The sequence below is a fragment of the Strix uralensis genome, chromosome 15, assembly GCF_047716275.1.
Source record: "Strix uralensis isolate ZFMK-TIS-50842 chromosome 15, bStrUra1, whole genome shotgun sequence".
Taxonomy (NCBI): domain Eukaryota; kingdom Metazoa; phylum Chordata; class Aves; order Strigiformes; family Strigidae; genus Strix; species Strix uralensis.
Window position 1 is genome coordinate 11,157,451 of NC_133986.1, and position 25,872 is coordinate 11,183,322.

The following is a 25,872-nucleotide window of genomic DNA, read 5'->3' on the forward strand; positions in this document are numbered from 1 at the left end:
CCTGAGGTGTGGTGAAGGACTGTGCTGAAAGACAGCATGAACTGGCAGGTAATACTGTGGAGCGTGAAGTTACATCAAAAGAGCTCCTGACATCAGAACAGGCACTGTGTATTGAAGGCAGCACGAGCAGAGGTTGTGCAATCAGAGCTGCTGAGGTGTGGTAAAGGCTATGGACTTTGGGTGGACCCTCCTCCGGGGAAGGTTGTGTGAAGCAGTAGGGACTACACAGGGTGGTAACTTGTGTTGGGAGAGGCTATGGGTCAAAAGAGGACACTGTGGTAATGGATGTGTTAAGGTCAGTTTGGCAGGGACAGTAGGTCCTTGGGGAATGAGAAGTTGTGCTGAGGGAGATGGTGAAATCGTCAGCAGGCATTATGGAAGAGGACTGACAATTTCTCACTCTATGTGACCCTGAGTAGCAGCAAGGCATCCTCTTCAAAGACTGTGAAACTAGAGCATCTCAGGGACACAAGTAGGAAACAAAGCATCGGTGCAAGAGGCAAGGTATAATTTTGTACAGACGCTTCTTGCTTTTTTTGTATCGGGAGACTGGCTGAAGAAGGGGAAGTAGTAAAAAAACATTTCTAGACCCATGACAGTGATAGGTTCTGTACAAAGAGGGAAGGGGGAAGTGGCTCAAATCGAAGTGACCACACACAACAAACTAGATATTTCCTCACGCGAGTGATTGGCTGGCTGCTGAATGTCATGCTGACAAGACCGTGGCTTTTTAAAGTGTCTAACTAGCCCAGCACTACAGTATGACACAAGGATTTTATCTGGACCATATGTCACAGAATTCAGGTGACAATTTTACCCAGCAGATCCATACCAGACAGCTGCTGCAAATCAGTCACTGAAATTCCAAGGAACCCACAAAAAGGTGAGAAATTCCTCGATGGTACCTTTGCTGCTGCACTCTGTCTAATGCTTTCTGTCATGCTTTTGGAGAGAGGATGAGGGGAAGGGAGAAGGAAAAAAAAAACCAAAACCACCAAACAGAGGAAAGGAGATCTAACATTTTCTTCTCCTGCTGGTTAGAAATTCACTATAGGTGAGAAATTGTCTTGATCATTTTCAAGATAAGGAGAGCTTCATTCTGGGGACCCTTTTCCATGAGCAAGTGCTAATGAATTGCTCTAAATACATCTTTGTAATATAAGATGTCATTATTCAGAGACCTCGCATTAGCAGTTTTGGTCTTAGATGATCACTTAAGATTAGCCAAGAAAATACAACAGCATAACTTTCTGTACATCATCTAAAATGTCTTTGTAGCGCAAGGCTGTTCAAACTGACACCTGCCACAAGAACTACATGGTACTTAGCAGGCAAACCACAGGAAGGATGTTTTATCTCAAGGGTGAAAAAAGACCACATAGACTCAGTCTGCTGCTGTTTAATGCAAGCTTTCACTAATTAGTTTCATTAAGGAAGTGGACTCATGTCTTGAATGTATATTGGAGACAACAAGAAATCAGTCTTTCCAAGGTGATACAATAAATATATGAGAACTGTGGGTGACTTTTTTGGTATTCTTTTCCATGGTTTGCAGAAGTCAGAGAAGGATTTCTTCACTTCCGTTACAGTGGAAGGCAAAATTATTGACGTTTTGCCATTTATCCAAAGGGCATCCATTACAGCCACATCTGTACCGGGCAGTCTTTATGTGTATATGATCGATGGCACAGTGCTATGTCATTTAATGTTAGGAAATATGATTGACAAGCTTAAGTTAAACAGCTAATCACCCGTCATTGCCTGAATGCCCAGTGGAGAGAGACGTACTTCTGGAGGACAGGGTCAACGCCTTCTGGAGATGTCTGAGGCAGGGAGGTTGAATAGTCTCTTTCCTAAAATGGGGACCAGGTCAGAAGGCTGTAGTGGGCTTAGTCAGAGCTTAAGTGACACTCAGATGTTCATGTCCTCTTCAGACCAATTGGAAATTTGCTTCAGGTTACACAGATAGCTTGTGGCAGAGATAGTGCTTCACTGGGTCTTCAAAAGGCTAGGAAACTGCTTAACCACTGGGTCTTCCTTTCTCCTCACAGCAGACATGGTTCACAGAATTAGAGGCTGCTTCAGCTACTTCCTGCTGTGGCTCTGATAATTTCTGCCATGCCAAAAGCAGGTAGCAAGGAAGGGAACAAAGTTATAAGGCTGTATCTTTTGAGTTTGCTTGCTACAGATGTTCAGGGAAGAGGTAGCCTTGTGAGTGATGTTGGTCAGGCAGTGTGCGGCTCTCCCCAGAGAGAAGGTGAGTTGGAACTCAGGGATGTTCCTGTTGTAAAACTGTGCTACAGCAGGGATTCTGCCCATTCTGTGGGAGATGATGGGTTTTGTTTTCCATAGTCCCTTTCAGTATGTACTAAATTCCTTTCTTTAGAGATCACTGGTCTCTAAAGCCTTAATGTTAGAAGCACTCGAGGTCCTGTAACAGCTGAGGATGGCATCGTCCAGGTTCCTATATCAGAGTATGGTGCAGTGTCAGAAGTTCCCTGGTTTCAGTCAACCCGAAAGGTTTCACATCCTGCAGTCCCTGGTGAAGGTAAGGGTGGAATTCACCCCAGCTACCTCCAGCTGTCCACACACCAACCCTCTCGCTGAAGCTGGCACTCTGCAATGCATCTGCAGCCAGCAAAGACAGGCAGGTGACTGCGCACCTATCTAAGACCTTAGGATAAAATATATAACTGTTGGAGGGGCTTGTAAATCTCCATTAATTCAAATGGCACCTTTAAAGGCCATGCTAAATGAGATGTTTGCATTTTTAATGGTGAAAGCTGGGTGTAACAGTCCCAGCTGGGCTCCCAGCCAAGCTCAGCTCACCTACATGCCTTCCAATGCAGCAAGATTGTCTCTGCTGCTCCAGGCCATCAGCTGGCCAAGGAAATTACCTGCATCAAGCTTTTATCTTGCCTCTATCCATGCAGCACAAAAGACAGCGTGTCTGGGGTGCTGAGGTGAAACAATAATAATTCAATTTGTCACATTTCGCGTGTTTGTGGAAGTCTGTCTCCGTGTATGCGGCAGCATCTCACAAAGAGAGAACAGACTATTCTCGCTGGTTAGACTGTTCAATGATTCACATCTTCCCAGCTCTCCCCGTTTTGATTTGTTCCTCTCTCTTTTTTAGCTATCTCCTGCTGTCTTTCATGACACTTCTCTACCTTCTCATTGCAAAATTAATAGCTGGTGGGGAAAGAGGAAAACAGCCACAGTGTTTGATCCCATCAGACAAAAGAAAAAGGTGTGAAATCTATTTTTTGACTTCTTCATTTTCTTCAAGATTCTTGTTCAGATCTCAGTGTCATGGGGGAAGAAGCAGGGTGAATGGGGTGAAATAATTATTTAAGCCATAATGTCCTGTGTCCAATGTCCTGTGAGGGTCAGACATTTTGTCCCACATACGGTTCTTACAGTTCTTCTCTGAGAAGGAAGTTATTAAAGGCTGACTCTGTCAGAGTGACTCGTTCACTGTCTGTACACAGGGCTCAAGAAAACAGACCAACCACATTAAACTACACTTTATTAAAATAGAAATGAGTCATCAACATAAAAAAATACCAGCTATTTTGAGTTTTCTCTACCTTATTTTGTGGGCATATGCACAGGACAAAACTCGGTCAGCTTTCCTGCTGAACTTGTATGCTGCTTGCTTACCTAGAACTTTCACACACTTTTGACAAGATTTGCCTCACCTAATCCCAGCTACTTACAGCGAAGACAATTATCCCAGAGTTGTTAATACTGGGTTCTCTTTTTATTCAAACAAGAGGTACTTTTCAGACATGATTAATCTAATCTATAATTGTTTTTTTAAGATATTTGTTTCCCAATACTGACTGCCAAAAGGAACCTGAAGAAATTTTAAAAAGGGAGAAATACACTGCAATCTAACTTTTCCTACACGTTGTATAGAATTTGACCTTAGATACAGTGCTTTGAACAACGCCTCAAAGCTCTGTGCTCCAAGTCCAAACACAACAATCCCTCCCTAAATCGAGCTCTGGCTACAAAGCGTTGCAGCAAATCCAGAAACACGACCAGGTCACCATGAGGGAAAGTCACACTGGAGTTACAACTTCTTTCCTCTCTAGTTACAGGTCTGTCTGAAATCACTCATTATGAATATTTCAATGACATCAATCCTCCTTCCAACTGCAACCAGCCAGGCTCATGGGACTAACCAGAGTGGGGCTGTGGGAAAGGCAGAGCCATCATACGCTGTCCTCAAGTTCATGGAGAGCTTCTGCCTCATCAGCGCTGCCTGTGGGATGGTGGGAAATGGCATAGTCCTCTGGTACCTGGGCTTCCGCATCCGGAGAAACCACTTCACCGTCTACATCCTGAACCTGGCCGCTGCCGACTTTGGGTATCTCCTCTGCATCGCCATTGAGACGGTCCAGTACCTGATGCAGTTCAACGTGGGGGTGCAGTTTGGGATATTCCTCTTCCTGGATCTTTTCATGTATGGGACCGGCTTGTACCTCCTGACCACCATCAGCATTGAGAGGTGCCTGTCTGTCCTTTGCCCAATCTGGTGCCGCAGCCACCGCCCAAAGCACTTGTCCGCCATCATCTCCGGCCTGCTCTGGGGTCTCTCCCTGCTGCTGAACACGCTCGGGTATGTTCTGTGCACCCTCAACCCCTCCGGCAGGAGCTGCAACCTCCTGCTCATCACCATCGGAACCTTGGACTTCCTCTTCTGCACGCCCCTCATGCTGCTCTTCAGCCTGACCCTCTTCCTCAGAGTCAAGTGCAGCTCCCAGCACTTCCGAACAGGCAGGCTCTTCACCGTCATCATGCTCACCGTCCTCTTCTTCCTCATTTTTGCTGTGCCTCTGAGCGTCCTCATCCTCTTTGACTTCTTGGGCTACAAATTTCTCTACTCGCCGGAGATCGGCTTTGTGCTGTCCTGTGTGAATAGCAGTCTCAACCCTGTCATTTACTTCCTCGTGGGGAGCTACAGGGATCGGAGAATCAAGTTCACCCTCAGGCTGGCATTCCAGAGGGCCTTTGAAGAGTCAGCAGATGACAAAGATGAACGGGAAACCCGTGACACAATAACTATGTCCTCCTAATATCCTTTTGTGCCTAACACAGTAACACTGTTTTGGAACCGAGGGCCCTATAATTTACATAATTGAAGAACTCTGGGCTATTGGGGAAGGTTTATCTCACTTAACCTTCAGTACCCTCATTGTAGATTTCTACCCTTTAGCGGATTATTTTAAGCTCCATCTGTGGTCATTGAAAACACATAAGCACCTGGACAACAGAATTTATCTGACCTGTATTAGGACCACATTGAATGTGCCCATTTCTTTTCAGTGACCATTAAATTTCAGTTTGATAAGGTGAAACGTCTTGATGTCTGTATTTCCTCAAAGGCATCCTACTCAGAATTTGCAGCTTACTCAATAAATCTCTGCCTTTCAGAGCACAACAATATCAAATTCATAAATTCTCAGTCACTTTTTACTCAAACCTCTGAAGATGAGATGGAAAACAATCCTCCTCCTGTTGAAATCACCCACGAAATTCCTGGAAGGAGAGTCTATTTGTCTCACTTAATTTTAAATACCTGTATTTCAGCAACACATGCCACCCTTTGCGGCTCACAGAGTGCACGATTCTTTGCTTCTTAATGTGAAGCATTTCAAATAGTGAAATGATTCATGCCCTAGAACTTCCGTTCTTCTATTAGCTAGGGAGGTTTCCATACAATAGTGTTGTGATGAAGCAGAAAAGGGCTCCAACCCCTACCAACTTGCCTTACAACTTTATGCACTGAATTGCATGCTCCCTTTTCTTGTGTTTTGAAGAAATACAGGGCTGGAGTTGCATTTTGTTTTAGCTTCCTCCAGCCCAAGTATCTACATCTAACTACAGCATGCGTTGGGTTGTTATTTCTTCCTTTAAGAAGGACAGATAAGAACCCATGGCTTCTACATCTCCTCTACCAATAGAAATAAATTGAAGGATAGGGAGAAAGTAGGAAAAAGACGAAAGGTTAGTAAATACCACAATTTGCAATAAATTATTCGCTAGACCCAATACCTTGAGACACAAGATGTGATTATTTGAAGTATTGTATTATCAGACGACATAACATTTGGTCTTTTAACCTAAACTGGTAGAAAGTGGCAACACAGGCAATTTTCTCTGAGAAATCTTACAGTTTTTCTCTTCATGCCTTCATCTGCAAATACTTTCCTAAAGGGAAACTGCATTCCTCTATTGTCTATTATCTTTTTGCTGTTCGTCTTTTTATTAATTTTGAAAAGCATCGCTTAAAAAAATAGTGGTTCACCCTAATGCCTGTAGTTGCTTTTTGCTTCCTGTTTACAGTTTCTGAAAGCTGAAATTTGAGTTCCATTTCTACTATTCTTTAATTTTTAATGCTATTGTTCTGTGATGTACATATAGTTGGTTGAGATTAGGTCTATGTCATCAATTATTTTTGTAAGGTTTTTTTTCTTCTAACTTCTACTGCTGAGGGGAAGAAAGCATCCGTTTATCAGAAAACATGTTAAATATCCTTTTAATATCTGTAATGATTTTATCATTGTGAGAACTGAAACATCTCCTTTGTTATTAAAAATGTCAAAAGCCTTTTTTTAAAAAGAAGTACAAATTGTATTTAAAAACATTATTGTGCTTAGAAGAAGCCATCAGCTGGTAAAAACATACAGAATATAAGCTGAGAAAAACTTTCCATCCTGACAGTTTGTCCTTAAACATACCTGTCATGAAGACAGGCAGCATTTAATGTGAACACATTTTACATATCACATTAATGTGAACACTTTACATCCAACCTTGGACATTTAAAAGGTGATACCTGAATATAAACCACGGTTGCAGACACCCTCAATCATCCATGGTAAAAGACAAGTGTTCTCAGGGTGGCATCTGCCAGATATTTGCAGTGTGTATCTCCTGTCGTCCAAAAGAAGTCAGTGATGGGATCTGCAAGGAGATGGGGATCATTTGCAGGCTTTTCCACCCTGAACTAATGCCAAAATAGTCAGCCCAGCCTGCCAGGGAGAATATCCTCAACATCTGAACTAAGTTTGTCCTCTGAGTTGCTCAGTATCTCTCTGGAAGGATGCCAGGGCATCCAGAAGAGCAGTGGTGACGCATGCAAAGGGCACATTCCTCAGAGGCCACCAGCACCCTGAAAAAAGCCCACATTTCTGCTTCCCTGGGGACAGCTGAAAGGAGACAGGCAGCCCAGGCCGTAAGTGTTGAGTGTGCTCCTCACCGCCATCCATGTGCCTGCGGCACGTGGTACCTGCAAGGGATGGTGTCACCTATATCCTGAGAGCAGTAAACCTAACTCCACTCCTCTGAGGAGTCCCTAGACACCAGAGTCTGAAATAATCTTTGTTTTCTCATTGATTTCAGCAGAAGGCACACACGTTACTGTTGGTATGTCTGTGGTACAGTTAAGGCCTGGAGGGAGGGATGTGTACAGCCATGTGGATGCTTCAGAACGGCCCAGTTTCCATGACATGCAGCAGAGTGAAAGACTCTTCAGTGCCTTTATTTGGTTCCCTTTCCCAAGCCTTTGTCCCTCAGTAGTTATCCCCACCCTCTTCTTCAAGCATCTACCCCTTTCTCCATTCCAAGAACCTCTACAACAACCAGTTCACTTCTCTCCCTCACCCCAGCCCACCTCACACGCACCTCAAAGAAGCAGCCTTCCCCTCGCAGCCCTCTCCAGCAGCAGCTGCCAAATTCCTTCTTCTGCACCTTTCTTGGAGACGTGGTTTCATGCCACAGAAGGGAAGGAACAGCAGGTAGTAAGAGAAGGCTACGTCCTCTTTGGAAGAGGAGACTCAGGGTCAGCCAGCTGGGGTCAGAAGGAGGGGCAGGCACCTCTAGACAGCTATCTGTTGTACTATTGAGGTGTTGCACCAGCTCATAGCCAAGTGATGTCTTACAACCCGCAGAGCAACTTGGGATCATGCACAAAGAAGAGCAGAGAAGGTACAACAGTGCAAACAGACTGTGGTAGACCTTGCTGGTAAGATTTGAGATGCATTACAGAAACCCCAATTTAGGCCCTGCAGGGTGTATGCTTTACAAGTTTAACCATCAAAAGCATAGTCACCCATTCCTATCGAGGCCAGAAAAAGACAGCACGTCAAAGCAAGTGTCCATAGGCAAGAAAGGAGATAAAGGACTTAGTTCGATCCTAAGCTCTGTTTAATTTGAACTGAGAGACATGACAAAGTCAAGTAATCACATCACAAAATTTGGATCAGGTCTGCTCAAAGGCAGCTCCTGGCTGCAGAGGCAGAGAAAAACCCTTGCTTCTTCACAGTGTCACACCTGAAGACTGAGGGATGTTTGTCCCCCTAGAGCCAACACCTTCCCATTTCAAAACTTGCACAGCCACAGTGTTAAAAGTCCTTTCATAGAATCACAGAATACCAGGTTGGAAGGATCATCTGGTCCAACCTTTCTTGGCAAAATCACGGTCTAGACAAGATGGCCCAGCACCCTGAAGCATCCTGAGCATCCTTTCTTCCTGTCCATTTTATAATTGGCACACAGTAAGTTTATTTCCCGCCTGCAGTATTTCTGTTAATTGCTATGAATAAATTGCTGTGTTTACTATCTTTCTAAAGTTCCTTTCAGCTCAGCCTTTTAAAATCCTTTATTTCTCTGGGGTCAGAGGTGAGCAATGAGTCATCAAGGAGCTGTAAGAGCCCTGTGCAGTTTGGAGAGGCTCTGCGTATAAGCAGGAAAAAGAAATAGGCAGCTTTCTACACATATTGTGAAAGAAAGGCTCAGAAGTGTTCCAGGCTGGAAAGCGAGGGTTGATCATGTCCGGAAAGGATTACTGATGCCTAGCACTCAGGGGATGATCTGTCTCCATCACCCCAGGCACATTGGACAAGCCTTTTTTCTTCTTGGGGTCTTGAGGATTTGGGATAAGATGTTGCACAGGGAGTGAATTTTGAAGGAAACATTGGGAAAAGGGATACTGTCCCTCAGAATAATCCGGTCTAAGCCAAGTCTGATTTTCCAAGAACAACAAAACAAGATAGAACACCATTTCTCTGAGAACGTCCCACAATCTGTACTAACCACTCATTTATACATCCTTAGCATAACAGCACTTGGCCCCAGTACAAATGCACAAAGAGCCTCTCACAGATGCAAGCAATATCCCAGAGCATTGCCGGCAATGGAATCCCTGGCAGGTAATTTTCTCCCCACCTACTGCAGGAGCAACCAGAGAAGTGGAGCAGAAATGAGAAATTGCCTCATAACATAAAAGAAACCCATTCTCATCTGCTGCTGACTTCATCCCATCCTCCCTCTCTGCACAGTGAAAATGCTCCTTCCTGACAGCACCTGCTTCATTACACCACAGAAGACACAAACTGAATCCGCAGGCTGAGACATCTTCCCTGTCTTTTCCTCAGGAAGTGTTTCCCAGAAGATCCAATGGGATAAGTTAGAAACCAAGAGAAAGACACTCTGAGAGCAAAATTCAGCTGCACAGGGCAGAAGGTAAGCATCTGAGGACGGGGTTCAGAAATGCCTCACCATCCACAGGTTTTCCAGTGTTCTTTGTCTCTGCTGTGCTGTTTTCTCGTCCTCTCTCACAGACATACAGGCACACAGAGTTGCTGTGTAGTCACACCCTCCCATCTCCTACTGCTTTGTCTGCTCTGAACTGCTTCTTTTTCTTTGTTGAACAGTCTCATTCTTTCTTCTTCTGCATGGATGCCACACTTAGTCGATCTCCACCCATTCAAATTCCTGCATGATTTTGCCCATCCTCAAAATTTTGCATCTTGCTGGCTGTTGCCTACATAGATAGTAACCATGCATGCCCCTTGAAAGCTATCTGTCCCAAGTGACAAAGCTGTAAGAATAAAAGCAAAAAAACCTAAATGCTCTCTGTCTCTTCTCTGATCCCAAGAGAAACAGAAAGGAGAGACGTATTTGATTTGGAGTATTTCATCATGACTGAGAAGCTCATAACACTCTTTCCCCAAAGCAACGCAAGCCAGGCTCATGGGACTAACCAGAGTGGGGCTGTGGGAAAGGCAGAGCCATCATACGCTGTCCTCAAGTTCATGGAGAGCTTCTGCCTCATCAGCGCTGCCTGTGGGATGGTGGGAAATGGCATAGTCCTCTGGTACCTGGGCTTCCGCATCCGGAGAAACCACTTCACCGTCTACATCCTGAACCTGGCCGCTGCCGACTTTGGGTATCTCCTCTGCATCGCCATTGAGACGGTCCAGTACCTGATGCAGTTCAACGTGGGGGTGCAGTTTGGGATATTCCTCTTCCTGGATCTTTTCATGTATGGGACCGGCTTGTACCTCCTGACCACCATCAGCATTGAGAGGTGCCTGTCTGTCCTTTGCCCAATCTGGTGCCGCAGCCACCGCCCAAAGCACTTGTCCGCCATCATCTCCGGCCTGCTCTGGGGTCTCTCCCTGCTGCTGAACACGCTCGGGTATGTTCTGTGCACCCTCAACCCCTCCGGCAGGAGCTGCAACCTCCTGCTCATCACCATCGGAACCTTGGACTTCCTCTTCTGCACGCCCCTCATGCTGCTCTTCAGCCTGACCCTCTTCCTCAGAGTCAAGTGCAGCTCCCAGCACTTCCGAACAGGCAGGCTCTTCACCGTCATCATGCTCACCGTCCTCTTCTTCCTCATTTTTGCCGTGCCTCTGAGCGTCCTCATCCTCTTTGACTTCTTGGGCTACAAATTTCTCTACTCGCCGGAGATCGGCTTTGTGCTGTCCTGTGTGAATAGCAGTCTCAACCCTGTCATTTACTTCCTCGTGGGGAGCTACAGGGATCGGAGAATCAAGCTCACCCTCAGGCTGGCATTCCAGAGGGCCTTTGAAGAGTCAGCAGATGACAAAGATGAACGGGAAACCCGTGACACAATAACTATGTCCTCTTAAATTTCTCCCTTTTTTGCTCAATCACCTTTTGAAATGGAGAGAGAAGGAAAAAGACAGGAAAAACATAAAGATTCCTTTCAACCATTGGGCCCTAGATCGTGGGAGTTGGAGCAAAAGTGAATATATGTCTAATTTAGATCTATACTAAGCCATGTTGCTAGCCCCATATGTTAACCACAAATTCAAATGCACTTTTGTTTATTTAGACTCTTCCGTGATAAAGCATGAGAAGTGTCTTTGTGGCTAGCTTACTTTGCTTACTGTCACTCTCTTTGCGTGTCAAGTTTAATAAACAGCATCTTAAAATGGCTCTCCCTGGTCTTTGCTTTTTCTTTCAGCTGCCACTCTTGAACCAACATTTCAGCTCCTTTTCCATCAACTTTCTCACTTCTAAAGCCATTTCAGAGCCTGCATGTTGTCAAAAATGCCTTCTCAAAACTAATTTCAGAACCAATTATTTTTCACTATAAAGCATATATGCGATCTCCCTTCACCTCACATTTATTCTCCAAAAAACCCAAACAAATCAGTTGTTCAAAAAGAAACACAGACACAAGCATGCCCGCAGTGTGTTGGAGGCCAGGAGAGCTATGTGGGAGCGATGCTCCTCTGCGTGTGTTCTCCTCCCCACTGTCCCTAAGGGCTCACCAGAAGGAGCCTGCCAAAACCACCCCGGCCACAAACCAAAAGCCTTCTTTTAAAAAAAGGGAGGGACACAGAGGCATGGGGCAGATTTTGGGGAGGGGAAAAATGAACAAAGGGATGAGCTTCTGGTGGTGCAGAAGAGCTTCGTAAGTAGCTGAGGAAGGCACACACTGCACCGTCCTGCACAGCAGAGGAGTCTCTGCAAGGCCTGGCAGCAAAAGGGGTTACCTGGCTGCAGGCACAGACTGGACTTGTCAGATCCTCTCTCCTGGCATCTGCTTCAAGTCCCTGTGGGTGTCCCATGGAGCCCTGGCCAGAAGAAATCTAGAACATCTTTTGGGGGAATCACAAGGGGAGTCACAAGGTGTTGGAGACCACAGACAGGATTAGTGCTGGTCATTCTCTTTCTGAATGTACCTTTATGGCAGAACTCACTTACCCTTATTTCTACTCCTTTCGTGCACCTTCAAAACTCACTTGTGTAGCAACAGAGGGGCCTTTTCTCCCTCCTTCACCCCAGCTCAGGCAGCTGGGGATGTTCCCTGAGTGAATACATCTCAAATAGTGTGACACATCCCTGCAGTAAAGCTGACTGGTCACAGAAATTCAAGTGGGTCAAGAAATTCAAGGAATTAAGCCACAGAAATAGCTGGGCCAAGGCTCTTCCATGGGCTCTTGGACACTCTACACTCTTGGACACTCTATGCAGCATCTGGCATGTCCAACTTAATCCTCAATACGCCATTCACCTTGTTTCTTCCCTAAGAGAATGGATGTCATCTGAGACTAGAATTTCTTCTGAACACAAACCAAGTTTTAGGGCGCTCAGTGATGCTCATGACTGCTAATCTGCTCTGAGTAGCGGAAATGACTAACAGAAAGAAACTTCAGAAGATAAGCAGATAGAAAACATCCTTTTTCGCTGGCAGATATTCCTATTTTATATAGATTGTTTCTGTCCTAGTAATTATATCAATATTGGCACCTACTTAATTGGTTTGTTTTTACTGTTCTCTGTTATTAATTGTTGAATCTCATGGATGTTTGGCAATATGATTTCCTCCATCTTAAAATACATCGTGTTATCTCAGTCCATTATGTCTATTCCGGAGCTTCCTCAGGATGTGTTTCCATCAGAGCTTTGCTTTGCATTAGAGCAGCAATATATGCATCACCCATTTTACGGGAAGCTCCTGACAAAAAGGAGGGATCTGAGAAGAACCAGGAATACTCATTGCACAATGTGTTGTAGAGGAAATAATATTTGAATTACTGTCAAAGTACTAAGTATAAGGGAAATCATAATGAAAATAAACAAAGGGGAAAATGAAGACAGAAAATAGGGACTGGACCAGATAAATATTTTTTTATTTGACACAGGAAGAACCGTCAAGTCAGTGTGTGCTGAAAAAGGACAGAAAAGCCAAGTTTATTTTAAAACAGCTAATTCCAGCTGTTAGTCTGATATTTCACAGCCGTGCTTGCTCTTTGCCAGGTGAATAACTCTTTCTGCAGTGATTCCAGAGGGAGTAGGACCAGCCCCTGTGTGACTCACCCAAGATAAACATGGGAATTTAGCACGCTGGGGACATTTTCCTTCATCTGTCCTGTCCAAGCAAACCCTTTGTCATGCAAACACTTTATGCTATCCCTGTTCCCCATTTCTACCGGTACCTCTGGCCATCCTGGCGCCTCTTTGATCTGTATCCCAAGGTAGGTGTTTATGTGCCATCCTTACTGTACCAACACTCATCTATCCTGTGCTTAGCAAGCTCCAGGGTTTAGACACTCCTCCTGTGCCATTCGCATTAGGCATTTACACTTGTGTAAACACTTTGGCTGTTGTACACAGCTTCTCGAAGCTCCTTCTGGCCCATGAAAGAGGAAAGCTTTCATGGGAGCTGCAGTTATGTGAAAGTGAACTCCCGCAAGGTCCTATATAGTGCCTATACCTACAAATCCTCCCTCAGATATGTCCCAAGACTATCATAAGAAACAGCAATACTTCTATTATTATGCTGATATACTTTTCTCTTTTATTGTTGAAGAGAACTTCAGTTAGAAATAAAATAAATGTAAAGTATTTGGGTGGGAGGGATTCCCGCAGGAATCACAGATGTGTCGGGTGACCCCACTATAAACACAGAGACCCCGTAAACACAATCAGTGGAGCTGAGAGAGTAACGAGGTAAGGGGAGAAGACAGTTGGGAGGTGTCATGGTTTCTAGTGAAACCTCCGCTAAAACAATGTTGTAATCAACCGTCAAATGTTCTCCAAACCCTGTTAACTAACACAAAATGGCTTCAGTGAAAATGCTGCCCTGTAAGAAGAAAAACAAACAAAAAGGAAAGGCTATGACCCCTGTTATTTCTTTGAATGTTCTGATCAGAACATTTTCACTTCTTTCTCTGATTTAGACCTAGCTTCAAAAAATCAGATTTAGATCCCCTAAAAGACCACAAAGACTCATTCACTGATCAAAGGGAGTAAGAGTTTATTAGGTTGGGTCCAGGGCATGGGGCCCTCTTTCCCCTCAGGCTGCCTCAGGGGCTCAGCATCTTCAGCCCCTGCTGACCCTCCACATTCCCCTGCCTGAGCTCTCTCGGGTCCCACCAGCACACGGCATTCTCTGCATGAGCCTGAGGTAGCTGCAACAAAACCCATAGCTGCTGGGAGCAGCCTCCCAAGGGTCTAGAGCCCTCCAGCCTTGGCCTCAAGTCCAAGCGAGGGAGAAGTTGGCATGCAGGGACCAGACCTGGCCAGCACCCAGGGTCCCTCCTCCTCCCCTGCTCTACCTGGGCTGTGCCCCTTGCTCAGTGTCACCTCATACCAGCCATGAGGTGAGGCACCAGCCTCGAGGACACCTGAGGATGCTCCCATGGTGGCTATTCCCACTGCAGAGGAGGCACGTCTCCAGCCCAGCCACTTGCCCCTTCACTCTGCTGCACAGGAGCAGCCCAAGCCTTCCTCCCCTTTCCAGGAGGGATTCAAACATCCATCTCCACTCTGTTTCTTTCTCTCCATCTCTCTCTCTTTCATTCTCTTTTTCTTTCTTAGTCTCCTTCTTTCTTTCTCCTTCTTTCTCATTCTCCAAATTGTAATTTTATCCTCTGTTTTATCCTCTACACCACTAATCCCCCTATCACCTCTCAGGACCCATTGACTTGCCCATTTTTGTAATCCTTTTTGCAGAGCCCTGCCTTGCTTGGCCAGCAGAGATGGCCAGAGTTCCCCAAGGACCTAATGTGTCAGAACTTCCCCAGGCAAGAGATCCCCCAAAACACCATGAAACTCATCTGCTGAGCCAAAGGAGCCAGAGTTTATTCGCTGGGGCCAGAATATTGAGAGTCCCTGCAATGGGGAGTACAGCCTGGACACAGGGACCGAGCCCGGCTGAGCAGTGCCACGTGCCCCCACGCCTCCATCCCCCTGGTGTCTGCGAGGGTCTCCTCTTCATCAGGGCCTTGTAGAGAGGTCCCCACCACAGTGTCCTCAGGTACATGAGTCTCCTTCTTGCTCACCACTTTTTCTTCAAACACGCGGCGGAGGGCGACTTTCATGGACCCTTGGAACCGGCATTGCCGCCAGCTCCCTACCAGGAAGTAAATGACTGGATTGATGCTGCAGTTCAGCAACGCCAGCAGAAAAGTTGTCTTTTCAGGTAATAATTCATGTGAACTTGGAAGATTGAGGAAGACCTCTACACTGAAAGGAATAGCAAAGGCAAAGAAAAAGATCACACTGAGCAGGACAACAACATAGAGTTTCCCTGGTTGTTGTCTCTGTGAGCCACATTGGAGTTTGATGAACAGGAGAAGGTTGGAAATCAACATCATTGATGATAAAATCGTGGAAACTGCAATGGCTATGCCTGCAAATACCGTCTCATAGCCTTCAGCAAAGCTAAAGCTAAGACTCATTGAGAAAGCAAAAAATCCAGCGAGAGCCCAGGACATCCCACTCACAATGCCTGATAAGTGCTTTGGGCGGTGACACCGGTACCAGATTGGGAAGAAGACAGAGATACACCGCTCCACGCTGATTGTTGTCAGGAGACCCAGGCTGCTAAGGTCAAAGAAGTGGCACAGAAATTCAACTATACACACAAAATCTATGTAGGAAGGAATAAAATTAGACAAATAAGAACAATTTGATATTAAGTACAAAAATGCCAATATGAGCATAAAAAACAGGAGAAGCAGAGAGAAGTCAGCAACAGCTAGATTTAGGAAGTAGACCGTGAAAGGGTTCTGCTTCATGTGGAAGCCCAGGAACCACATGACTATCCCGTTCCCCGCAAGTCCACAGAGAGAAATCCCCATAGAGACACCTGCAAAGACTATTAATCCATAAGGTGTTCTTAAGCATTCATTTTTTAAAATTTCCCAATAGTCCACATGCCCAGAAGTCATGTAAATCAGAGAGGGGTCTGTTGTGTTGGTCTCATCCATGGTGACTGACCCTCCTCTGGGTGGCCGCCTTCTCCCTCTCCCACCACCTCCTAGGAGAGACAAGGAAGGAGAAGGAAATGAGGGGCACTGGTGCTCCCAGCACTCCTCACCTTTCCCCACACCCCACACCAGCCCCAGGCTGCACCAGGAAGGACCCCGTCCCCTGCCGTGCCCAGCACAGGCTCCCACCCCTCCAGCCCTGTCCCTGGCCAGGAGGCATCTCCCACGTGCCCGTCCCTGGTCTCTTACCTCCTGGTGCTCCAAGGAACAGTGTTACCGCAGGAGCTCCAGCACACGGGGCCTCAGCAGGGTTAGGCTTGGCACGAGAAAGAGGGTGGTGATGGCTGCCGGGATAACCCTGCTCTTCTGTGGCCCTGTCTCTCGTGCCTGAGGAGCAGTCCTTTGCCCAGAGATCACGGCCCGTGGTCAGGAGACTCCCCTCACAATCTCATCACATCAGTGGCAGCTTCCCCTCACATGTCCCATGGACAGTGATCTTGTCAGTAGGGGTTGGCCACGTCACCCCCCTCCTCTCCACCCCCAAGTTTTTCACCAAGAGGTACTGATCTGTTATGGTCCTGTTAAGAAAGGCCCTCAGACTCCATAAAGTATCATTTTAAATGCCATTTACTAGATCTAAAAGTATGAAGGAGAGAAAGGATAGCACAGATAATCCTATGTCCCTTCAGGTGCCCAGGTCTTGAAGCATCAGACAGACCTCTGCTCAGTGCAGATCCTGTCCATGGAAAGGTTACCCCCTTATGCTCATTTGAGCTATTACAGGACTTTCTTAAGAAAGAAAACATTGCATTCTGCTGTCAAACAAAAAGGACATTCACATGACAACCCTTGCAGCAGTCTTAGATAAAGGCAAGAACACGCAGGTGGCGTAATCACCATCACCCAGTGGGATCTGCCTGCTGGCTCCTCCATGACCATTTGTCCCATGGCCGAGGGAGATGCACAGCATGGCACAGCACAGGCCTGGGACTACTCGGGTTGAGTGTTTTGTGGATCACTAACTCCCTGATGTATAATGGTCTTCTGGTCATGATCTCTACACCCCTGTCCTCCAACTTCAGCTTGCCATGCCAGGGTCTCCTGGGTGTTGTGGTGCGAAGCTGGTGGTGGAAGACTTCCCCTAGCTCTCTTCTGTTCCTTTGTTATTCCTGCAGCTTGCATCGCCAAGGGGATGGTGGGGAAGAGATTTCACAGGGCAAGAGGAAGGCAGAAAGATGAGAATGAGTGAGATAAGCCAAGGACCATCAACCACAAGGATGAACCAGCAGAAACCCCTTGGAAGTCCCTGACAGTCCCATGGCCTTAATATTCCTTCTTCTTCCCATCATTCTTCATATGCAGAACTACTTCTGGTCATGCCCATCCCTTCCCCTCCCCACCAAGCCTCATCATACACCCACTGCCTGAACCTGGGATGCCACCAGAGTCCCCTCAACAGCAGCCAGTGAGGCAGAGGACTGGCCTTGTTTCAGCTTGCGATGAGAAATCACCAATATTCAGATACAGAACAGCACGAGGGCTTTGCCCACTGCCTCTAATCACATCCCTGACACGCATGTGTCTGCTCTGAGATTACATTTTGTAGGGTACATAGTGCTGTAAATGTGCTTTTATCTACAAGTGGTTCCTGTCAAACAATCTCATCATTTAACATCACAGGGACTAGCATTCTCAGTGATTTTTTTTCTCTCCATCTTTCATGTGTTTTCCATCTTTTGAATACCTCTTCTTGAGAGTTGTTGCCTATGCTTGTCATCCCCAAGACAGAAGTCCTCCAAGGATGACCTTTGTTTTCATGTGGTGAACACACAGTAATGAACAAGGTCCACAGGCTCTTCAGGGGTCCAGACTGGAGCTGCATGAGCTGGGGCCAGAGATAAACTTGAAACAAGGCTAGAGCACAGGCTCAAGGTCCATCCATGAGAGGGGGATGGAGATGGATCTTCAGAGAGGTCCAAATCCTGCATAGCTCAGGCCAAGCAAGGCAGGACTCTGCAAAAGGGATTGCAAAAATGGGCAAGTCAATGGATCCTGACAGGTGATGGGGGAATTAGTGGTGTAGAGAATAAGACATAGGGTAAAATTACAATTTGGAGAATGAGAAAGAAGGAGACTAAGAAAGAGAGAATGAAAGAGAGAGAGATGGAGAGAAAGAAGCAGAGAAAGAAAATAAGAAAGCAAGAAAAGAAGGGAGAAAGGAAAAAAGGAAGAGAGAGAATGGGAGAGAAAAAGAAAAACAGAGAAAATGAACTGTCTCCACAGTGCTGATGGATGGGGCTTGGAGACACGAGAACCTGCAGCTAAAATCCCATCTGCAGCCCCATGTAGCCCACAGACACAACCTCTAAGGTGACACGCCTGGGGATTTTCATCCGAGGCAGTGGGTGAAGCCCTTATGCTGGTGTGTGTCCACACACGGGTGATTTCCCAGTGTGGAGGGTCTCCTGCTCCAGCACCAGGTACACACAGCAAAAGCCAGAAGCCCCTCACGTGGTGGGACGATGCTGAAGGATGGCGGGAGGAGAGGAGGGGGGTGACGTGGCCAACCCCTACTGACAAGATCGCTGTCCATGGGACATGTGAGGGGAAGCTGCCGCCGATGTGATGAGATTGTGAGGAGTCTCCTGACCACGGGCCGTGATCTGTGGGCAAAGGTCTTGTCCATCAGGTGCAAGGGAGGAAGCTGAAGCACAGAGGGGTGTCCCCGACAGCCATCATCAGCCCCTTTCTCGTGCCAAGCCTGGCCCTGCCGAGGCCCCGTGTGCTGGAGCTCCTGCGGTAACACTGTTCCTTGGAGCACCAGGAGGTAAGAGACCAGGGACGGGCACGTGGGAGATGCCTCCTGGCCAGGGACAGGGCTGGAGGGGTGGGAGCCTGTGCTGGGCACGGCAGGGGACGGGGTCCTTTCTGGTGCAGCCTGGGGCTGGTGTGGGGTGTGGGGAAAGGTGGGGAGTGCTGGGAGCACCAGTGCCCCTCATTTCCTTCTCCTTCCTCGTCTCTCCTAGGAGGTGGTGGGAGAGGGAGAAGGCGGCCACCCAGAGGAGGGTCAGTCACCATGGATGAGACCAACACAACAGACATCTCTCTGAGTTACATGGTTTCTGAATATGCAGACTCTCAGGCAGTTAATCAATCTCAATGCATAACACAAAATCATAGTATGTTGATCATTTCAGGTGTCTGTATTTGTATCTGCATGTGTGGACTTGTGGGGAATGTGGTGGTGGTGTGGTTCCTGGGCTTCCAGATGAAGAAGAGCCCCTTCACTGTCTACGTCCTGAACTTGGCCATCGCTGACTTCTCTCTGCTCCTGTTCCTTCTTGTTAAACTTACGTTACATTTTATTTCAGCAGTCTATTGCATTTTCTCATTTCAATATCGTTTGACCAACTATATCCTGATGGATCTGTTTCTGTTTTGGTATTTTGCCAGCATGTATCTCCTGACAGCAATGAGCTTGGAGAGGTGCCTGTCTGTTTTGTTCCCAATCTGGTACCGGTGTCACCGCCCAAAGCACTTGTCGGGCATCACATGTGGGGTGCTCTGGGCTCTCGCCGGACTTTTTGTTTCTTTGGTTTTCATTAGTTGTTATTTCCCTTTGCATATAAGCTGTGAACGACTAGTACAAGGTGTAAGCATTGTGAATTTTCTCATTTTCTCATTATTCCCATTCCTTTCCAACCTCTTCCTGTTCATCAAACTCCAATGTGGCTCACAGAGGCGACACCTGGGGAAACTCTATATTGCTGTTCTGCTCAGTGTGATCTTCTTGTTCCTCTTTGGGTTTCCCTTCAGCGTGGTGGTTTTTCTTGATCCTATTTATTTAAACCTGTTTTACCTTCATATTTCTTACCTGTTGGCATCAATGAACAGCAGCATCAATCCGGTCATTTACTTCCTGGTGGGGAGCTGCCGGCAACGCCGGTTCCAAGGCTCCATGAAAGTCGCCCTCCGACGAGTGTTCAAAGAGAAAGTGGTGAGCGAGGAGGAGACCCATGTGCCTGAGGACACTGAGGTGCAGACCCCTCTATAAGGCCCTGCTGGAGAGGAGACCCTCACAGACAGCCAGGGGATGGAGGCGTGGGGGCACGTGGCACAGAGCCAGCGTGCTCTGCCGGTCCCATTGCAGTGACCCTCATTGTTCTGGCCTCAGCGAATAAACTCTGGCTCCTTTGGCTCAACAGATGAGTTTTGTGGTGTTTTGGGGGATCTCTTGCCTGGGGAAGTTCTGACACATTAGGTTCTTGGGAAGCTCTGGCCATCTCTACTGGCCAAGCAAGGCAGGGCTCTCTTGCCCAGAGAAGCTGGCAATTCACCCCCACCAAAATCCCCCTCCCAGCCCAGCTGAACCCCTCTGCCTCCTCAGTGGACGGTGATTTCACAAATATCTGCGGGGTCGATGCCTCTAGATGGCAGGAGAGGGGCATGGATCACACAGAGCGTCCTTGGTCTTCCCTCCAAAGAGCCGGTCAGCAGAGCCGGCCCTGCACTCCCAGCCGATGGGAAGAGAGACCAACCAACACCAGGTAGGGCTGCAGAGCTCGGGGAGAAACAAGAGCATTCTCTTATACTTTAAACGGGAATTTGTCACACTTTTTAATTACAGGGTTAATTTGTTCTGAGAAAAGTATAGATTCGATAGTGCCAGGGGATTACGAGTGTCGTGTTCCCCGCACTCATGTTCATGCCAAGAAGTTCACTCAAGGTGCTGCTTTTCGGCCGTGCTCCAGGGGAATATGGGCTTTTGCAACAGACTATGGCCAGCTGATGAGACATCATATCCTGGAGGCTGTCCCCTCCCTGCTGGGGTCTCTCAGGGACCGGACAGCACAGAAAGTGTCCCTGCAAGCAGGCAGGGAATTTGCTCCAGCCCTGCTCCTATCAGTCCCTACAGGGAAACCAAGAGACAATTTTAAGACATGCTTTGCTTTTCAATATCTCCACAAAAGTTTTGTCCACAGGGACAAAAACATCCCAAAGGAGGCTTCTTTTTGCCTTACTTCAGCCAGTGCTATGATACCCTGTCTGCTAAACTTGGAAGGGCAGATGGAGGGAGATAAGTCTCCAGAAAAGGTACTAATTTTGGAAAGGAAATATTTCAAGGTGAAGAACGAGCCAACACAGTGCAGCTCAGGGTGTCAGGTGCCAAAGACCACCTCTGTGATGCCGGAGAGAAGCACAGTGAGCCAATGTCAGCTGCAGAGGCTGAGACAGGAACCTGCTCTGGCACAGCTCACCAAACACTCCCCAGACACAATGGCAAGCCATGCCATGAAGCAAGGCAGGGGATTACCAGATCAGATGGTCTTGGCAACTCAGAGACACTAATTCCTGTATTGTCTTTGCTCACAGCAAAGATTTCATAGTAACTCCACTGAACACACCTTCTCTGTCCTTGAACAAGAGCCTGAAATATGGAAATTAAGATAACCACATATATGGGCCACTTAGTTTTATAGAAATTAGGAGCATCCTACTGCTCATCTGCCTGTGCGGGCTGGGGGGATTGGGGCCATCCTTTGGTTCTCTAGCTTCAGCATCAAGAGGAAGCCCTTCCGTGCCTCCATCCTGAACCTCAGGAGGAGCTGAGCAGCTCCTCTGCACGGCTGTTTCAGTGACTAACCATACATTCCAAAATCCTGATTGTAGTGATCTTTTTCTTCATTTTGTTGCTACTCCTAAATTAAATATGGATATATTTTTTTTGTTGTTTCCAACATGGTAGCTCTGACCCCAAAGATCTGCTTGTTCATTCTGGGAGGGACCTGGGCAGCAGATGACATCTGTCGGGGATGCTTGCAGTTAACAGAGATGTATCTCACTGAAAGAAGCCTCCAGTTGAGCCAAACCACAGCAGTGGAGCTGCCCAGACATGCTGAAAGCTTTCCTCAGGAACAGCTGAGCACACCAGGAGAGCATCTCCTCATAGGGTAGAGGGCTGAGGCTGGCTGCCGCAGGCAGAAGTGGAAGGGCAGAGGGAAAGACCAGAAGGAAAGGACCTCGCAGCATCCCAGCACCTGGGAGATTGCTGGGGAAAGCAGGGAGGAGGCACACACCCTGACAGGGGACATCATCCCATTTGCAGGTGACAGGGAGGCCTGTACTCACCCACCCATTTCCCTGACTCTTACACAGTGCGGAGTTGTCCATCCTTTTCCCTCTACCTCAAATCCAAGGGTAACTAACATGCCACTGCTTTTAGAAAGAGAAGCAATAGTATAACCCATGGGTGGTGAGTCACGGTTTGAAGACACATGATGAGATTAAACATCTCAGAAGCATTTATTTAGAGAGTTGTTTTACAGAACAGGGCAGGAGTCTTCCATAGTTGAGAGGGGTTTTTTTTCTCCCTCTCTCCTATTTTCCAGTCCTTTGGAAAGTAAAAACTTTCCAAGTTACAACCTGGTGTCCAGGAAAGGGCTCCCATCATCAAGGTTGTGCCTCCCAAGGCAGGTGCAGAAGGACTATGATCCTCCCGTGTGCTTTTCCTGATTCCTGGGATCTCCCTTGCCTGCAGAGTCACCCAGGCCACCACCTATCCGAGCTCCTTGTTTTTACCAGAGAGTCTTACAGGTTTAGTTATCATGGCTCTGTACTTGTACGGTGCCAAGTGATCGATTTTCGTTCCAGCTTGTCCGGTGACATGTGGCTCTGGGCTGAGGGACAAGCCAAAAGGCAGAGAAACTTCTGTCACCGTCCCAGGTCCCAGAGGCCACAACATCAGCAGTTCCTGGGTCTGCTCTGCTGATGCCTTTTCTCCCTCCACCCCTCCCTGCCAGCTGCATCTTCCCAACTTTTCCCTTGTGCTCATACTAAAGTTAGTGCAGCCTGATGTGGTGGAGAGTTGCACCAGGAAACAAAACCAGCTCAAAAGCAACGATTTGTTGGTGGTTTAGTTCACAGACAAACGAGAGCTGGCGTATCCCCCAGCCAGCAAGGGCTGACAGGCACAGAAGGGAGAGAGGAGCAGAGAAAATGCTGCCACTACCCCATTTACCCAGCAAGTGCTTGAGCCAGGCTACAGGGAGTCAGTCCTCATGGCCTCAGCAGGGTCTTTCCCATAAGGAGTCCACTGTTTTCCTTCCCTCTCCCTGTATCCTCTTTCACATGGAAAATCCAGTCTTTACAGAGTCTTTAGCCAGGGCTGTGCTTTTTGGATTGTTTCATTTCAACCTTACTCCTCTTGTTTTTCTAGATGAGGAACAGGCACTCCAGAAATGGATACAGACCTCAGGTCATGGTTGCGAAACGGCGTTTGCTCACAGACAGCCCGCAGAAAAGTGGGAGGAACCACGAGCGGCACTTCCAGTCAAAAACCCTTGTGTGCAGACAACTCACATGATGTGTGGACAAAACTCAGTTTGCAGCAGAAGCGATGCGTTTCAGGGAAAGCAACCCCAAACACGCGCCTACCTGCCTGCTAACAAAGCTGAGTGTGAAGTCTCCACATATTCTTCACACGTGTTGGCACCCGCTGGAGATGCACACACAAGGGTTTGCCCAGGAATTGTTCTGCCCTGTTGTGCCAAGATTTCTTATCCAAGAGCACTCTGTCTTAAGAAAACACACCAAAAAACCCCACTGGCAGGAGCAAAGATCCTCCACCGCTCTGTTTTAATAGCTCGTGGGGTAGAGCAAGCTCACTTCTGGGAAAGCTCAGACCTGTTGGATAGGACAGATTCAAAGAGAAGGTTTCAAAGCAAAAGGTTTCGATGGGTATGTCATCACGCTGTCCAGTGTCCATCCCAGGAAGATCCCGTGACACCCAGCATGTTTTGTTGGGCTGCAGCTGATTCTGTTCAGCTGTGGCCAGATCCACACTGAAATCTCACCCTGGCTGGCAGGATGCCTCCGTCCCGAGAGCATCTTGTCCCAGGGAGGGGCTGCAGAGGTTTAAACAGCTGTTTCCACTGTGTTTTCTCTGGGACTTTTGCCTCTATTTTGGGGCTCTGTTACATCTTCAAAAGCCCTTTGGAAAGCAACCCTAACAGAGAGTGTGAACCTGTCTGCACAGCTCCCAGCCAAGAAGTAAATAACAGGGGTGATACTGCTGTTCACACAGGCGAGCAGGAGAGAGGTGTCAAAGACAAAAACAGAAAAATCAAACAGTCTCAGCAAGAGCCAGTAACCAAAATCAGCTGTGAAGAAGGGGAAGACGAATACAGCCAGCAGGACCACAGCACAGAGCTTCCTTGGGGGGTATTGCCGTGAACAGCACAAGACTCTGGCAAGCAGGGTTAGACCAGAAAAAATCAGAATAAGCAGCGATAAGAGGTAGCTCAGGACAAAGACAGTGAGCGCCGCAGGGCAGACGTAGAGGGTCACGGTGAGCAGGAAGGAGAGAGCCCAGAGCAGGGCACACACCAGCACTGGCAAGTGCTGGGAGTGGTGGCAGGAGCAGCGGGCCGGGGGCAGGATGGACACAGACATCACGGCACTGAAACCTGTCAGGAGGTAGACGCCGGCGGTGAAAGCGAAGAGGATGGTGATGTTCAACACAGTTGTCACGTCCCGTGAGCCCAGCCTGTGACAAACGCTCTCCGGCCCATAAAATATTGCAAGGGCAACGGTGATGGAGAGGAGGAAGGTGAAGTTGGCGACGGCCAGGCTGACGATGTAGACGGTGATGGGGTTCCTGCGGACACGGGCGCCGAGGAGCCAGAGGACGGCCCCGTTCCCTGCCAGCCCGCAGAGGCAGATGAGCAGCGTGACAGGGACTTTGCTGTAGTGACCAGCTTCATGGTCGGTCCAGTCGTAGTGGTCGTCCTCATACCTCAGCAGCCTGTGATGCCAAGTCCTGTTAAATGCTGTCCCACCGGGCTGGCTCCAGCAAGCAGAGCTGGCTCTTTCCATGGCAGGGAGCAGTGTGCTCATTAAAAAACCTCTGCTGCTTCTTCCCCCTCCCACAGCTGGAGGGATGAGACAAAATAGAGACATGTTAGCAACTCTCCTGTCCCCCACACTAGGTTTATCAGATCTTTGCAGCCGTGTCCCAGCTCCCACGTGAAGGAGCACAGAGAGAAACAAGGGACAGGAGAGGGGAAGACAGGATGTGGGGAGATGGGTATGACATGTCTGGCACAAGAACATGTGCAGAGGTGAAGCAAAAGCGAGGGAGATGCCACCTTCCTGGCTTTGGACAGGACAGATCTGGAGAAGGAAAATAATAAGCTGAGAGGATTGTCCTTGGAGATGTCAAAGAGCAAGTGGTTTTGGGGGTGGATCTGATATGGATTCTCAGGTGTCTAATATTATAGTTGATCTTACTAAGCTGCTGGTTTCCTTCAGTGGGACGCTCGTTTCAGTATTCCCCTACCACCTTTTCCCCCAATATTTATAGGTCTTAATATCCTAGAAACCACTATCCCCAATCAGATTTGGTGAAAATAGACCAAGAGATTCAAAACTAATGAGGGGAAGCACTGATTAGGCTGAAAAAAAGCCCCACCCAGAAAAAGTCTGACCTTCTTTCCTCTCGCAGCCCGGAGAACTTCACTGGAGCAGACGCGCTGCAGATTCATCACCTCGCACTCGCCAGCTGCCGCCCCCGTGATCTTCATGAGGTTTTCTGGAATTATCACTTGGAACACTGGGCAGGAGCCTGCCTTGGTGAGCCTGTGCAGCGTCCAGCAAGGGCTCTTTCTCAGGTCCTTTCACAAAGCACTTTTCCCCACGTTAGCCAAGCAGGTCATGTTCTCAAGGGTTCTTGCAAACAGGGAACTATTTCATTGCATTTGACAGCATCAGGGTTCTGGTTATAATCTATTCTTGTCTTTGTACAGGAAATGACTAACAAAAAAGAGTC

The 25,872-nt window shown here is 47.6% G+C and overlaps 5 protein-coding genes across 6 annotated transcripts; 3 read left to right on the forward strand and 2 right to left on the reverse strand.

Annotated features, from left to right (window-relative positions):
* Positions 1 to 776: 776 nt before the first annotated feature.
* LOC141950109 (proto-oncogene Mas-like) lies at positions 777 to 5,458 on the forward strand. 2 transcript variants are annotated; one of them, XM_074884514.1, is made up of 2 exons: positions 777 to 883; positions 4,101 to 5,458. In XM_074884514.1, exon 2 carries the CDS (start codon positions 4,128 to 4,130, stop codon positions 5,082 to 5,084), a length of 957 nt encoding a protein of 318 aa, XP_074740615.1. In that variant the 5' UTR covers positions 777 to 883; positions 4,101 to 4,127; the 3' UTR covers positions 5,085 to 5,458. The 2 variants fall into 2 exon arrangements, with proteins under 2 accessions (XP_074740615.1, XP_074740616.1); XM_074884515.1 differs by having other exon boundaries at positions 4,107 to 5,458.
* Positions 5,459 to 10,052: 4,594 nt separating this feature from the next.
* On the forward strand, positions 10,053 to 11,254 carry LOC141950223 (proto-oncogene Mas-like). The gene has a single exon (XM_074884787.1). It carries the CDS (start codon positions 10,107 to 10,109, stop codon positions 10,947 to 10,949), a length of 843 nt encoding a protein of 280 aa, XP_074740888.1. The 5' UTR covers positions 10,053 to 10,106; the 3' UTR covers positions 10,950 to 11,254.
* A 3,661-nt stretch (positions 11,255 to 14,915) lies between these two features.
* On the reverse strand, positions 14,916 to 16,046 carry LOC141950395 (mas-related G-protein coupled receptor member H-like). Its single transcript, XM_074885140.1, has one exon. The coding sequence runs from the start codon at positions 16,044 to 16,046 to the stop codon at positions 14,916 to 14,918; it is 1,131 nt and encodes a 376-aa protein (XP_074741241.1).
* Positions 16,047 to 16,530: 484 nt separating this feature from the next.
* On the forward strand, positions 16,531 to 20,100 carry LOC141950396 (proto-oncogene Mas-like). Its single transcript, XM_074885141.1, is given in 5 exon segments — positions 16,531 to 16,549; positions 17,222 to 17,241; positions 18,499 to 18,646; positions 18,918 to 18,998; positions 19,001 to 20,100. Coding segments are annotated over 5 exon segments (1,368 nt in total).
* Positions 20,101 to 22,325: 2,225 nt separating this feature from the next.
* On the reverse strand, positions 22,326 to 25,738 carry LOC141950119 (mas-related G-protein coupled receptor member X1-like). Its single transcript, XM_074884539.1, has 2 exons — positions 25,532 to 25,738; positions 22,326 to 24,976 (listed from the first exon to the last, which is right to left on the reverse strand). Exon 2 carries the CDS (start codon positions 24,939 to 24,941, stop codon positions 23,961 to 23,963), a length of 981 nt encoding a protein of 326 aa, XP_074740640.1. The 5' UTR covers positions 24,942 to 24,976; positions 25,532 to 25,738; the 3' UTR covers positions 22,326 to 23,960.
* Between the last annotated feature and the right edge of the window lie 134 nt (positions 25,739 to 25,872).

Coding starts and splice junctions, on each gene's coding strand:
- LOC141950395 (XM_074885140.1), bottom strand. CDS start 16,046: ATGGATGAGACCAACACAACAGACCCCTCTCTGATTTACATGACTTCT.
- LOC141950109 (XM_074884514.1), top strand. CDS start 4,128: ATGAATATTTCAATGACATCAATCCTCCTTCCAACTGCAACCAGCCAG.
- LOC141950223 (XM_074884787.1), top strand. CDS start 10,107: ATGGAGAGCTTCTGCCTCATCAGCGCTGCCTGTGGGATGGTGGGAAAT.
- LOC141950119 (XM_074884539.1), bottom strand. CDS start 24,941: ATGAGCACACTGCTCCCTGCCATGGAAAGAGCCAGCTCTGCTTGCTGG.